This window comes from Heliconius melpomene, chromosome 4 (assembly GCF_056956725.1).
Source record: "Heliconius melpomene rosina isolate 202511_hmr_F chromosome 4, ASM5695672v1, whole genome shotgun sequence".
In the NCBI taxonomy this organism is placed as follows: Eukaryota; Metazoa; Arthropoda; class Insecta; order Lepidoptera; family Nymphalidae; genus Heliconius; species Heliconius melpomene.
In genome coordinates this window covers 9,751,346-9,767,185 of record NC_140392.1, presented here as the reverse complement: position 1 = coordinate 9,767,185, position 15,840 = coordinate 9,751,346, and the positions used below count along the sequence as shown (strand labels likewise).

General features: G+C 30.1%; 2 protein-coding genes across 4 annotated transcripts in view; one reads left to right on the top strand and one right to left on the bottom strand.

Moving 5' to 3' along the window:
• The first annotated feature begins 599 nt into the window (after positions 1-599).
• Positions 600-1,318, top strand: Dpm3 (Dolichyl-phosphate mannosyltransferase subunit 3). Of its 3 annotated transcripts, none has more exons than XM_085185043.1 (2): positions 600-681; positions 954-1,318. In XM_085185043.1, exon 2 carries the CDS (start codon positions 958-960, stop codon positions 1,234-1,236), a length of 279 nt encoding a protein of 92 aa, XP_085041169.1. In that variant the 5' UTR covers positions 600-681; positions 954-957; the 3' UTR covers positions 1,237-1,318. The 3 variants fall into 3 exon arrangements, with proteins under 3 accessions (XP_085041169.1, XP_085041167.1, XP_085041168.1); XM_085185041.1 differs by having other exon boundaries at positions 647-805; XM_085185042.1 differs by having other exon boundaries at positions 652-838.
• Positions 1,319-1,394: 76 nt separating this feature from the next.
• The window catches only part of LOC146539711 (integral membrane protein DGCR2/IDD-like), a 31,248-nt gene continuing 16,802 nt past the window's right edge, over positions 1,395-15,840 (bottom strand). The window contains exons 2-3 of the mRNA XM_085185040.1: positions 7,643-7,791; positions 1,395-6,765 (exon numbers count right to left, since the gene is read on the bottom strand). Coding sequence (XP_085041166.1) covers positions 6,562-6,765; positions 7,643-7,791 — 353 coding nt within the window. The 3' untranslated portion in view covers positions 1,395-6,561. The remainder of the gene's footprint in view (positions 6,766-7,642; positions 7,792-15,840) is intronic.

Sequence of the window (15,840 nt, the reverse complement as noted above, 5' to 3'; positions counted from 1 at the left end):
TATTATAATTGTTTGAATGTTTGTAATAGTTAAATCTATGCCACCTCCCTAAGTAATAATTTAATAAATTATTTAAAATAATATATTATTGAAAACATTATAAACAAAATAGTGAAATTTTATAAATTGCTTTATTTTATTGAACTACAAGTAGTGTTTTCTAAAAAAAACAAAATATTTCGTTTCTTTCATTAAAAGTAGCAATATTGTTTTAATTTTATAAAAAAAGGTTCTGGAACACAAAATTCTTAAATATCTGAGATTCAGGTCAACTTTTAAATTCATTCCGCGTAATGTGAAAGACCCTTTTATAATGTCAACTTATTTTATATATTCTTTGTTTGTCATCCTCATTTATTGTCATTTTGACATTATTGAACTTTTTATTTTTTAACACAGATGTAGAATATATCCTTAATATCCTTTATCGCCATAATTAAAGAACAACAACAACAATATCCTTTAGGTAAAATATTAAATGTAAGTTACATGTTAATAGTTTAATTTTTTTCTCATGATAAATACAATGAAATGTAACAAATATTAGTTACTCTTCATAATATTATTTTATTATTATTTATGAATTTAGTATCGGTTTTAGATTGTTAATCTTTTTATCAATCATTGGCGATATGTCAAGTGTCAACACTCAACTGTCACGTTACCAGCTGACGTTTAAAGGTTCCAAAATAAACACATTTCGCATATTTCATACATTTTCATTAAATACTGTGTTTTAAACAATTTTTACTTATTAGTAATATTTTGTTTTATTATTAAATAATATAAATTAGTGATAATAAAGGTATTCTTCACAAAAATATTTGTAAATATTCGTGTATGTATAGGTTATATAAATTAATAATTGCCTTGCAGATACATACATGATAAGTCTTTTATAATATAAAGGCTTATAATTTAATTATTTAAGAACCAAATTTATTCTTTTTCAGTGCCATGACGAAGCTTCTAGAATGGATATCAGTAACATCAGCCGTGTTTGCTGTATGGTACTCTCTCGTCGGTGGATACGTAAAACATAAACTGATTGAAGAAAATATGAATCTTATTATCATATCACCAATAATATTTGTTATATTATTTGGTCTATATGCTGTAACAGTTGTATTATACCGAGTATTTACATTTAATAATTGTGAGGATGCTGCAAAAGAACTACAGGCTGAAATCTTAGAAGCAAAGAAAGATCTTCACGACAAGGGTCTAAGGTGGTAAAGTACATTCCAATTAACTTTTAAGTTGTAATTCCGTGTTTTAATTATTAATAATTCATTAAATAAATTATTTATATTTTCAACATTGATCTTTTTTCTCTCTTGTTACATCATTATAAAATACATAAAAATAAAAGGGCAGTAAATAAAACAAGATTATTTGGACTAAAATTTATTTGAGCTAAATATTTTATTTGCATTTATTTACAATTGTAATAATTTAAAAAATATGTATATTTTCACACCATACACTTCAAGATCAAAACCAATATACTTAGTTTAAGATAAGGTACTTTATGGTATAATAGACTGAAAAATGATGATTTTAAGCCATTTGAAGCAGTTAAAAATGATAGACAAAGGTATCTTATGGGTAATGAGTGTTCTCAAAAAAATTGCATATTTTTTATTCTATTGATACAATTATTTTTCAATCATTGATACAATTATGTTATATTCTTATTTAAGTATGGACATTCTCTTAAACTTCAATATATTACACTTAAATAATAAACAAAATATATCATTTATAAATGTGTCCTAAGAATACTTCAGCAGCCTGTTGTTGTTAATCATTATAGATAGATGTGACCCTTATGGCACAGTGGCACAGTGTCTGCCTATAAATGTTATATTTTTAGTTTGATTTCTAATCAAAGTAATCAATTATATTCATATTGCTGCTCTCGCAAAAACTTCTACCACTCTACACATGCAATGTCATAATTTATATGGAAAATTGGTATTACTTTTCTTCTCCTATCCTGCTATAAAAAAATAAGTGGTATTGCTTTTAATAAAACCTATGTTTAATACACATTCATGCTGTTACAGTAAATTAATGAGCTTTAAATTCTATTTCAGCTTATTTTGAAGTTATGTATTATATATAAATTTGTAAAGCAGTAAAAATTTGTGGAGCAGTTTTAAATAAAATATTAAACTTTAAAAAAATATGCCATAAGTTAAGATACCAATATGTCTTAATATGAATGATATTGATGTATCTTAAAATCTAAGCCTTAAAGCCTTCTATTTATGCAAATCAACAACCAGCAAAATATCACATGCTGTTTTACAAATGAAAGCTGTAGGGATAAAATTTCGTCATATGACATTTAATGATATTTAATATACATAGTCCGCCGTGAAAATCCTCGCACAGGGGCTCAAGGTTGTGACTGTAACAAGACACTTGTCGGTTCTATGCCGACTCGAGCAATGAAATAACAATATTATTATTTCTTAATATTTCCATTTTTTTGCTCTGGCACCAAGGAAGCCCACTGTTGAATTCTGCCACTCAACATGCAGGAATGTTAATTACTTTTAGCGTCATACTGTATTCCACACATAGCAAGGAAGATATAGTGAACTTGGGAACCCAATGTTTCTAATGTTTGGGAACCTACGAAAAAGCCACTTGCGTTTATCACTTTCTGCCGAATTGTGTGTTGAGTGGGGAAGTCAACGCTCTTTACTGTGTTACCGGACCTAGGATATGAAAATATTAAATATTCCATGCTAGAGTGTGAATCGAATCCACAACCTGTTTTCAGCTGCATGTATGTACTATGTACCCTTGCCCTACGACTGACCTCAAAAAATGATAAATGTTAACTTATATAATCGTCAAATATTTCCAAAGTAAACAAACTTTTACATTTTTTATTAGATTTTTGTAGATTGTAAAGTGTATTGTTTGTAAAGTTCACGTTGCCATTGAAATCAGTGATTATAATTGAAATTCAAGAATTAATTGAAAAATGTAACATAATGAAAGAAGTAATAAAATTAAATATAAAAACTAAGAATAACCTATGTTATAATAGACTGGTACATTATTATTAAAATAAAAATGTACAGTATATTCTTAGACGTGTTTTTTAGTATTTAATCAAAATAAGGCAATAAGTGATTTATAGATATAACTCAATCTCGGTTTGTATATAAAAAAAATTGCAAGATTATTTAAAAAATGTAGTTTTCATCAAATTTGCTCAAAATTTAATTAATTGTTTCTGTTATTTTTAAAACGACAAAGACATTTTTTTTAAAGTAGCGGAACTGAAACCCGCGCTTGTTTTACGCCGTCCAACTGCTTTGACCGCTAAACCATACGTTCTCAGTACGGATTAGAGATCAGAGCGGACCAAGAATCGTAAGTTCAATCTTGCTACGTTAAAATTTACTAAAAGATAAGACGTCTGTCAATTTCAATGAAAACTTTAATTTAATGGTGTACCTTAGGACTAGACAACTGGGTACTAAAATAAAGTGACTAATTCAGGTATTTTATTGTTGTTTTAGCGCAACGCTTCAGATTTCTTTCTTGAAATGTGTATTGTACTTTAATGGTGAAAGCATTGCTATACAAATATTAGCAAATTCAGTATCAATGAGATTTTATCTCACGACCTGCGTTGGTGGCGGTAACTAACTTAGATAAAATTATTCACGAAAAACGTTATAGTTACTACAAAATTAACTCGATATTTATAATTTTATCAAAACATTACAAAAATTAAAAAAACACTAGACACTATATTAAAGAACATTTCTACAATAAAAATACGTTTTACGTTGAAATTGTTTTCGTTCAAGGTCTAAATCGTACCTTACTTATATAAAAATAATTTAAGACTCAATAAAAGTACAGTAAAACGCAAAAATCTCTAATATTATTGTGATTTCTGGACGCGTATAAATATTTTTTTTAATCACTTCTAAAGTTGACAGCGACGGAAATCATTTTGCCAATGTTTTAACCAAGGTTTTTTTTTATAAATAGATCCGTTGGTAAATATTAAAGTTTTTAACGTAACAAAATATTTTTTCTTTTCTTTTCACAACACAATCGGATGTGATTAGATTTTCGTTGATATGTTATGATGTTACGATATCTACTAATGGCGTCTGATAATTTTAATGTTATTTATATATCATAAGCGAATACATTATTGTCCAAGCTACTATTACAATAATGACCTAGATCAAAAATTTGGTCACGCTATTTATTGCTCCTATATCTAATTTTTATTTCTAAAGTATATCTAGGTATATTGTTGAATGATAAAGGCAATATTATTTCAAATTGTTAAATGAAATCTACTAAGGTTAACTTTTATTTAGGGATTTATTATGATTGGATATTTTCAGTTTTCTTTTATATTTTTAAATTCTAAAAGCAGTTTAGCAATATGTTTCTAAAGGCGATGACATAATTTTAAAGTGCTCTAAAGTTTGTCCTATAATTTACATCTAAGGCTAGACGTGTATTTACGTTCGGATAAAGTTTGCAATAACGAAGTACTTTGTCATGGGTAATGTCATACTTTATTTTTGTATAGTAGGATAGCGTTGTTATAGTTTGATGGATTAGATTATATGTTTGTTTAGAATTGTTATACATTTATAAACTTCCATGACAAAGTCTCATGTAAGTGCCTCACTAATAGCCAATGATATGATGAAAGTTTAAAGCTACAATTTTAAAGTGCCTATCTACTTTAATATTATTAATAAGTGAAGAATAACTCATTCCCTCAGGGCTTAGTAAATTTCTATTATATTTCAACTACTTTAAGATATCACTGGATATTCACATTGAAACACTGTTTTGTTTTTGAATTATAAATCATTAAATGTGTTCTCGATGAGCTGTGTAAGGCACACAGATTATAATATAATAAGACATATATGACTTTAATTTTTAAATACAAATTCGTGGTCCATTACCTTGCTATGTGAAATTAAAAACAATTTGTAATATTTCGCGAACAAATATTGCAGTATTGCATTACTTTTCTCCTTAATAGTACCTTTCTGTATACTCCACGTACGTTTCGTACTGTAGTCGAAGCATTAGAGAGTATTCATTAAAAGGTTCATCAATTTTTTTAGATATCACCTCAAATTATTCTATTCGAATTATTAAGTATTACAAATTATTTTCATAAATACATCATGGACCTCAAATGAAACATAAAATCCCATTTACATTTACAGCCAAGTACAGTCGCTCATAGTAAAAAGTAAAATTATTAATATAAGTTTACAGGCTCATTTTTGACAGTCAAAATATTATTTAATTTTATCTACATGCTGTATTATAATGGTATATCTAACTTGGCGACATAATAAACATTTTAACCAAATTAATTAAGAAAGCGAAAATTCTAATTGTTTACACAAAATTGGTCCAAAATGTTATTTTGTATCTAATTATTATCTGTGTAATAAATTATTCATTATAAATTTAATTATTAAGCAATGTGTACTAAATAAAGAAAAATTTAGAATCAACAAAAAAATTATTGCTACTGCTTTGTTGTTTCCAAATAATATTAATTTTTGATATTTTTTTGTCTTTTAAAAAAATCTATACTTAAGTACATATAGGTTCATTTACCAGCATAACTTTTTTAAATTAATTTGACATATTTAAATATTGTAAGTAGGTAAGTAATAGATAGTTATTTATTTTAAACTCTGCCAGACATTATTATTTTTAAATGAAATGAATTTAACGAAAACGTAAACGCAAACTTGGCGTCTCGCCATTATTTAGACTCTTGAATAGATTTTTTTTCTTTTATAATTACGTAATAATTGTTTGCTAATTTTAAATAAGAAGTAATTTAAATAGTCCGGGTAAGTTTTAAATGTGATTTTAACATATTAGATAAACGAAAATTGTTTGTTTTTGTTATAACGCGAAAATAAAGTTACAACGGTAGGTATACATATAAATTAAAACCTTTTGCGTTACTTTTTCATAAAATTGTAAAGCTCTTTTAAATTAATAATTATCTTTATGTTTCATATTAGGTATATATAACTAGCTAGCTAATAAAGCCTAATTTAACTTAATTGAATTTATAAAAAAGGTACTAGGAGAGGTAAATTGGTGTTTTATCTTTGGCAATTATTAATTTGAAAAAGACTGGATTTCAAAATGGTAAGAGGAGAAGTATTTGTATGGCTTATCTTATTTAATATATAAACTAACCTATATACTTATCGTATTATCATATCTATATATACTAAATCAAAGTCTAAGTTTGAAGAGTAATAATCACAGAATCTTGCAGAAAATTTCCTCTCACTTAAGGGGCGTGCTTGTAGACGAGAGTGGCGAATTTTAGGTTAAGTTATTTAAATTTATTTTGATTGCCAGTTTATAAAGCGGAGGTCCTTTGAGATAGTGTAAAAATATCTCTTTGGGGCTGTAAACCGAACACTGATCAAATAGCAAGTAATTACGACATCATTGTCTAACAATACCCCTTATTAATATCAATGCACCAAGTTGTTCCTTGTAGTCTCACACAAATCTCGCGACGGCAACCGCAAGTAGAGATATACCAGCTTTGATCTTCATTGAAGGCCGTGTGTGAGGGGCTGAGGAGTTTCCGGCGAGGATGAGGGCTCTAAGACGTTGCCTCTCTCTGTACCTGGTGTCTTCACCGGGAGGGTCCAGGCATTCGAATTCACAGCAACGTTCACCAACGCGGAAGTTTTTGCAGAACTGCGGAGTAAACAAATATTTTTCGTTAAATAAAGTTTGCAATAATTAATACTTTTGAGATAATTATTTCATCTATTTGAGTATGTTACAAATGAATTTCTCCTCATAACAGTTCAGTCAGTCGCGACATAGTTTAAAGGCAATTAAATATATATTTTTTATTGTATAAATTATTTAAGAATTTTATAAGTATACCTTACTAATTAGTATGTAAATAGATGAAACAATTATTTATACAAGTGTCACTGGTAATTCAAACAAATTATTTCGATGTTTTTATTTTCGATGGCAGCTAGCATAGCTAGTTAGCTATTAAGAGTTACCATTATATATTTCAGCGAGCCCTGAAGCTGCTTAAGAAAAAGTGTTCTTCTAGCAAAAAAAAATAGTTTATACTTTTTAATTAATTGTGGCGCTGTGGTGACTGCAACGCAACGGTTGTGGGTTAATTCCTCATTTATGGGAAAGAATTATTCTTATTTGCTGCTCTAATCACGACACGAAGCACTGCGTTAATAAATGGACCGTTTATTTTGAGAGTGGTGTAAGTCCATTTTCTTTTGTTTCGAGAAAATTAAAGGTTAGTATGTCGCTGATTATGCAATTTCATTGACCGACCGATTTTAAGTTGTTCAAAACAGGGGTTTTTTTTGAGAAATTAAACACGGACTAGTTATATATAAAAAAATTACATTAAATTAAGCATGAATTACATGATAGCTCATTTTTCTCAAAAATGGACTTACACCACTTTCAAAATAAACGGTCCAAATAATGAGTCCTAATGGGGATGGAGTGCCTCAATACTAGGTTCCCAGGATTCATTTCTCTACTCTACTACGTGCGGGAAACAGCATAAAACTAAAAAAATACTCACATAAGGAGGATCACAATAAATAGCCTTACACCACATGGGCTTTGAGTGGTAGCACACACAGATCGAGCACACTCCGGGCCCGGGCACGTACAGGAGACCATGTGGCACTGATTTACCTTCCCAATCCTTGCAGTCTTCTTCCACGCACGCTGAAACAAGTTAAGACAAATAAATTATAAAGAATTCAACATTATTGAGGCCAGTAGTGGCGCAGGTGTCAAGTGTGACTGTAAACTCGATAGGTTGTGGTTTCGATTCGCACTTGGGGTAATGAAATATTTACACTTCCGTTCTGGTAAAGAAGCAAAGCGCGGCGTTGAGTTCCGCCAGACAAGCAATGGCTCAAAAATTCGGCGGCAAGTGGGAAAAAGAATTGTCATAATGGGAACGGACTTTCTTGATACTAGGTTCCTTACTTCTTACGTTGTATGCCGCACATAGCAACCCTGCTTACTAGAAACTAAAATATTACATGTAAATAAAGACCTAAATCTTAGCGAATTTTGTAGAAAACATATCGTTTCGATAAGTAGCCAACTTACATGCGGAACCTAAAAAAAGTTTCATACAGCCGGCTATAAAACTCGGGTTACAGATAAGGAGGATTTAGTTTATTCCCGCGAGATCCTAAAACTTACATAAACTTGCCGAATGATATGTGTTTTCCTTCAATTTTTATGTCTTTTTATATTTTTTGTAACGGTCAAAGAAACCCACATATAAATCTGGTGGTAGAAAGTGAAAAATTATACTGATTTTGTTACAAATTACTACTATTACAGTATACGCAATATAAACTAACATGTAATTAGTAAAATTTCATAAAATGTGTATAATTAAAAAAAAAACCACAGAATAAGCAAAGGAAGCCATAATGTAACTAGGGGAAATTCCCAAAGTTTTTAATCGGTCAGGTTAGACAAGTAGTAGGTAGTTGTTTTTCTGTTAGAAAAAATTCTGGGGTGGGCACCAGACTATACTGGGGTATTCACAGACCACTCACATCTATTCTTATGCCCCTGTATAGATTCACCTTTACCACTGACTGAACACCACTGGCTGAATAACGGTCTCAAAACTTATAATATTTCATAGTGCCTACGCACAACGCTCGTCTTGCGTCGCTACTTTACCATGAAACCGATTTAACGTCGTCGCGGGTACGAGTTATACGAGTATTTCAGTTTGTTACGAAACACCGACGCACAATACCACCCACCTAGAAATTATATTGCAATTCTATTTTTTTTTTAATGATTGCCGTTTCTATTGTTAATCTGTAGTAAGGAGCTTTGTTTGTGATTATTAATATTATGTACATATTTTAATTGATTGATTTATTTATTCTTAATTTATTTATCTGGTTAAGAACGGATTAAAAAATTATATGTAGAAATAACATTCTACATCATCGTAATTGGCGATGGAGGCACAGGCGTGCGATTATAAACGTGACAATTTGTGAAAAATGAGGGATGGAGTGTCTTAACACTAGGTGCCCTCTGGCTACACAGCTGTGTGCGGGATAGGTACAATGTGAAACAATTTTATTTACATCAAACAAATGTTACATACGCATAAAAGTATTTAAAAATATTGCAAGTACTATCTGCACTTACATACATTACTTATACAAAATTGGTGCGTATTCATACAAATCCCTTGCGTCTCCGTACATATACCTCTATCTATATATAGGTATGTAAAGTATAATACGTAAGGCATAAAAAAGGGGTGGTAGACAAAATTGCCCGTCGCCGAACTTATGCAACTATTTTAAAAACATGACGAGAGATGTGAAACTGTCTGGTTAAAGAGTTGTAACCTTCAATTATTTAAAAATATTTTTTGTGTTGCTGTGGAAAACGGCGACGTGCACAGAGGCGCAGTATTTAATAGAACATGACGGTTGTGCGTTCGATTTCCATTAGGTTGAAATAATTTTCATTTCGTCGCTTTGGTAAGAAGACAAAGTGTGACGTGGACCTTCCTCATATAAGTGACAACACACTTGAAATTTGGTAAAAAAGTGTCTTACCTACACTAGGTTCCCTCTGTCTACCCTGCTATATGAAGAATATAACGTTCAGTGTTTCAGAATAAATATTTGCATTATAAAGTTCAACTTTGGTTCTTAGATATCGTTCAGAGTATAATTAACTAGTTAGATAATAGCTTAACGGTAGTTAGTGTTAAACTTTTAAACTTAATAATTACAGGAACTCAATTGAGACTCTCTAAAAGCATGAGATTCTATATCTCAAAGGAAAATTCCTTTTAAATAGATATTTATATTATTATATCTCTTTCTCATCTATTTAATAGAATAATATGCTTAAATCATATAATTTACTTTACTTATCAATTAATTATAAAATTATATTTTTTATTAAAAAAATATAGCAAAAGACTTCAAGTGTAATAATCTCCATGTTCGTTCTGTATGCTCCCCATTTAATGTAATATCGAATTGCGAATCGATTAATGGTCAACCGTAGGACGTTCGGAACGCCATAAACAAATAACAGAACAGATGTAATAATTTTCTTATTTATATAATGGGCGATATAAATATTTAATTGTTTTTTCCCGTATCCGATGATATAAAATATAAGCAAAGAAAACAACGTTTCTCAAACTTTTATTTAGCTTTTTTATTTATATTTAATTGTTGTAGCGAATGGTTTTCCATATATGTTACTAGCAGTTAGTTATACTGTTCTTATGTTGCCTTACATGAAAGTTTTACTCCGTGATAAAAATGATAAAAAAGGTTGCAATTAGACTAATATTAAAAAATATATATTAATTAATTATTTTTATTGCATTATATTGTAAAGTAAAATAAATAATTTAAGTAATTTATGATATTCGATTTCCAATAAGTTATAAGTATAAGTTGTACTGACGTTGTTATATAGTATTATTTAAAGTAGGTACTATCAGCGTATTACTTCCATAGCTCTTTTCATAAAGCATATTAACTCCAGTAATCGTGACCTATAAAGGAACCTTTTTCTATTTGTTTACCTTTTATCTCACGACTCCCTGGATAGGGTATAATTACATAACACATAAACAACCTTTCTAAACCAAACAATACCTAAAAACGACTTAGACATTTTCGTCTCACCGGTAGTGCGTTACACCAACGCTTTAATGAGGGTAAAATTTCGGCACACCGGGTTCAAAGGATTCTCTAGTGAATGTGTGCGGCGCGAGTCTCGAGGACTGTCTGAGAGGCTGGTACTAACTACAAACTACTGGGAGTAGGCCTCGTCGCCGGGCTGGATCGACGTGTAATGGATGCATGTCAAATTTAGATTTTGACAGTTTGATTTTTAAATCACGTGTTGTCGTTTTTGTTTTCGGATTTTAGCAAATGATAAAGGTGTTTTAGCATCACTAAAGTTATTTTATTATACATAAAATAACTAATACTGATCAATGATTTTTTTTAATTCAATTACTTTTAGCTTCTTATTTTAACGTTCAATAAATCTTTGTAATTTATTCACAGAATTTGGATTGTAGGTGGGTGCTAACTAGCGCTAAGGTTTTGTCTAATCAAACAGAGGTTTCAGCTGAAAAAATATACAAGAAAACATTCCGTCGATTGATATGTAACCTCACAAACACCATATCAAATTTAGTCTTAAAAGTTCATTTATTTAAAATTTCTTTTCATTCATTCATTCAAAGTAAATACTTTATTCAAACAAATAAATATTTGTATTCATTATTTCGCAGAACCGACACTGAATACCTGAAGAAATAAAATAAGATGTTAGAACATAGAAAAAGGTCTAAGAAATAATATAAAAAATAATGATTCCCGTGAGTATAATTTCCCGCTCCTTACGAGATACCTTCTAACTCGAATTTCTATAAAGCTATTCATAAATTAATGAAAGGACTTGTCTCATACTGTTTTTCAACCGCATTCGGATATGTCGCTTTTTTTTCGCTTCACGTTGTATCCCAAATATCTACTATATTAAGCAGAGTGAACATAGCATTTAAACACTCCGTTGCTGCTTTCCGTTGAGTGACGGAACTTAACGCCGTGGTTTAATTTTCCAGAACAAAGAACTCAACGCTGCACTTGGAAGCACACACGGAAAATAATTATACAAATAATTTATGTACCGCACTGGAAATCGAACCCACAAACATCACGTTTATAGTGGGACACTGCCACAACCACCACCAGCTTGAAACCAGTTAAAATCTACTTAACATTTCATCATCCGCTAGTAATTAAAAGTCAACAAAAACACTTTATACAAGAATCATCCCGTGATTTTTAATATTTTATGCAGAAATAATAACTATAATGATATATGTGCATAATAATGTTTTAAATATTTAATTTTATACGAGGCAAGCTCAGTTTTCCTTTGTCTCTTGTCATTTAAAGGACAACATTTAATTATGTTGCTGTAAATGAATAACTTTCATAATATAATGAGTATCACATTTTATTACTTAAAAGGTCGTTTACTTAGGCACGTATTTGTATACCGCTCTTAAGTATGAGATCGTTCTTGAGTACCTGTTTTCATTTATAATTTTTAAAAGAATGAAAACGGCATCTCAAGAACAATCTCAGACTTGAGAGCAATTTATAAATACAGGTCTTACTTGTTTTTTACAATTTTAAAGTGTTATTCCTCACTTTGGAAACAAAAATACCTTTAAGAAAACATTAAAACTTGAACGTAGCAAGATTAGAACCCGCACCTCTTGGACAGTTTCCAAGTAAGGCTTTTGAAACTTTTTGTGGCGTTTTTAGTATAAACTTTGAGATATAAATTTTGAACCTAGACAGTAAAAATTGTTTGCAACGTATTTATTATTCGTTAAGATAAGTCATCAGTCTAGTAAATGAAAATATTAAATATTTCATTGTGTGTGAAAGAGTGGGAATCGAACCCACAATCGTCGCGTTTATAATAGCGGACTTGAACAACATTCAAATTTTATTTAAATTTAATTAGCCATGGTAAGTAATTATTATTAAAAACATAGAAAATTCCATATTTTTGAAATTTGTAAGGTTTGTGAATATGTTATAAGGATTGTGGCTAACTTTGGAACAATTCGCAGTAAAACTGAAAATTTTAGGGGTTGTAAAATATTGTAAAGTTGTGAAAAAAATATGAATCTAGTGGCTCAGTGACGTCATTTAGTCATGCCCATCGCATTATGGGTTTGATTCCCACTCTATGATGAATAACATTTTTTTGAAAATTACAAGACTGAGCGCGGCGCTGAAACCTGCCAATCATCAGAATAAGTCTCGAAAATACGGCGATGAGTTATATACTGAAGCCGAAGATTTTGTTTGGTTGAAAGCAATTCTATTTAAAAAAATATTTTTGTGTCGTAAAGCCCATTTAAAGAGGTAAGCTATATTAACTTGTTACAGGCGGGCAAAGCCGCACATTAAGGCTAGTTGTATATAAACAAACATTCTAAATATAGTAATACTTATAATAATAATATATATAGTATATTGATTAAAATGCAGGAAGCCGTACGCCATATGCCATTCTTCGAGCTCGAGCAGACGTGGAAACCGTACGAACGCGTAATGCTCACCGTCTGGTACAAATTCGGTTGTAATTTTACACTTTGTTACTTTTATTTTATTTGCGAAGCCATTTTTAAGCTTTTTTTTAACCAATGCTTAAGTTATGAGTTCGAAATATTAATTACGTTATAGGCCCGTGTGGGTGGTTGTAGGTTCGTTTCTTACTCAAGAGATTGATTTATATTCTTTTTTTGCTCTGGTAAGAAGACAAAGCGCGGCGTTGACTTCCTCCAGATAACTGGTCCTGTCTCTATGTTTGAACCCGCATGTAGTAATGTGTAACCGGAATGCAGCTTGAAGTTAAAAAAATAAAAGCTTTCGTCGCGTCTTTCCAGTTACGTTAGATCTTTCTTTGTAGAATGAATAGGACTCGTTAAAGAGACAAATAAGCTTTGCTTCAAAAGTTTCACTAGGATGTACCTTTTTTGAGTCTCGCTAACGTAAATACACTGTAATTTTGTGCTTTTTTCAAAGTTTCACGTTTACTTTGCAATTTGTCTCAATACTTTGATTTGGCTTATATTTAAAACATTTTTATTTTGTTTATTTACTGTTCAACCAGGTTTGCTTCTGCCTACCAGTATTCAGTGGGAAAAAGGAGAAAAAAAATATATTTAAAGCTTAAAAATATAAAATATTTAAAACAAAAACCTTTTTAAAAATATGCCCTCTAGATTTTTTTCATGTTATTTTACAAATCAAGTTCTTTCATTTCCACCTATATTAGGTGATTTGTGTTAAAATTTCTATGCTCCTATTTAATTGCGACTGCCATTTTAAATTAACAAAAAAATTAATTTTATACAATTTTATTATCATCAAAACTGACCACTATCCACTAACACGGAAAATAAAATAAAAGCTGGTACAAATAGTACACTACTACATCATACCTACTACAATTTGAAATAATTAACACGAAATATTCTCTAACAAGTACGAATTTTCAGACGAAACTACTTAAAAATAATTGTATACCATATAATTAAATTTTAATTACGTTAGATTACGAAACTGTAGCCGTTCAAAATAAAGTCTAGGTCTCAAAGCTCTGGTTGCGTTTAAATTTTATTATTTTTGTATTTTTGTAATTATGGCTTTTAAGATATTCTGAGGCAAGTCCTGATTCGATTTCCATTTGAGGCAATAAATTATTTCTAAGTTGCGACGCTAAGTCAACCGTGATCGCCGCGTCCAAAATTGGGCGCTGCTTGGTAAACAGTGTCTTTCTCTCCTCTCTTTCTCCTCTCATGATCATCAATCTGTCTACTTACTATATTCAGGATCAAGCGTGAAAAATATATATTTCATTATCACATTTTTATTATTCTTACATCTCACAAGATGGGCAGACAGGAGCCAAGTGATAAATCCCACCGCTCTCCTCTCAATATAATTTCCAATTTTCCCTAAATTGCTCTAACGAAGTAACTGATAGACATTTGGAGCATTCCCACCAAACTTTCTGATTTATTCGCTGCATTATTCAAAGTTTAGAAGTTAAATCGTCTCGAGATAAATGCCATATTTTATAATCATTATTTTTCTTTTCAAATAGGAGTGACTCCATCATGACTTAGCAGGGACGTGCCTGACCTAACACTGAACATAAACTTATTGCTAAAATATTGTTAATATAAATGTATTTTTATATTAATAATATTTTAGCAGGCAAGAAATGCTGCGGGCAATGGGTTATCGTCATCCATCATCCAAAATTTCTTGAACGTATACAAATTTTAGAACGGAACTGCTTTTCATTAATTTCGTTTCGGTTACTCACAAAATGCAAAAAATATAAGAACACAAAAAAATATAAGATTATAAAAAAATACTAAAAATAACGTTACTTTATTATTATAATGTTAGAAAAAATAAAAAATAGTTCAATAAATTAGTATCTACTAGATTTAGAACATTAGATAACTACTTCGTAAATCGATAACTACCTAGTTGTTATTTAATGGGTTAGTGACCTGAACTCGTTTCATTTAACTCAATTATTTATAAAGGGTTATATTGAATAATAAATTTTTTCGAATGTATGTGTTTTTTTTATTTAAAAGTATTTTTTAGTAATATAAATTAAGTAATTATTGAATATATAAATAAGTAGTTATATAGGTAATTGTGAATTTATTTCCTTCAAACAAACGTCCGTAAACATTTAATTACGTTTCGTATTCTAAATAATAAACGGTGCGGATTAACATCGAGCGTTAAACAGCTTTAATGATCCGTCAAATTTAAAGCTTTAAGAGCTTCCAGAATACTTTATATTTGTTTGGAAACCCATCTTATGCATATTGCTTAACTAAGCTAATGATAAAAGAGGGAGAGAGAGAGAGTTAGCTGATGGTCATTAATCTCAGGAAATACTGTTTTAAATTGGAAAAATATTTTTGTTTCGCGTAGTTTTAGTTATAGTATTCACGCTATTTCTGACACATAGCAGGGAAATCAGGAGGTACCCGGGAACATAGTGTTAAGATACTATTAAGACACTCCTCTTTTTCCACTGATTTATGGAGGCATTGAGTTGAGTGTGTCATGAGTCATGTGTCACACAACTTTTTCAAAATATGAATCGAAACCACAATCA

Coding starts and splice junctions, on each gene's coding strand:
- Dpm3 (XM_085185043.1), top strand. CDS start 958: ATGACGAAGCTTCTAGAATGGATATCAGTAACATCAGCCGTGTTTGCT.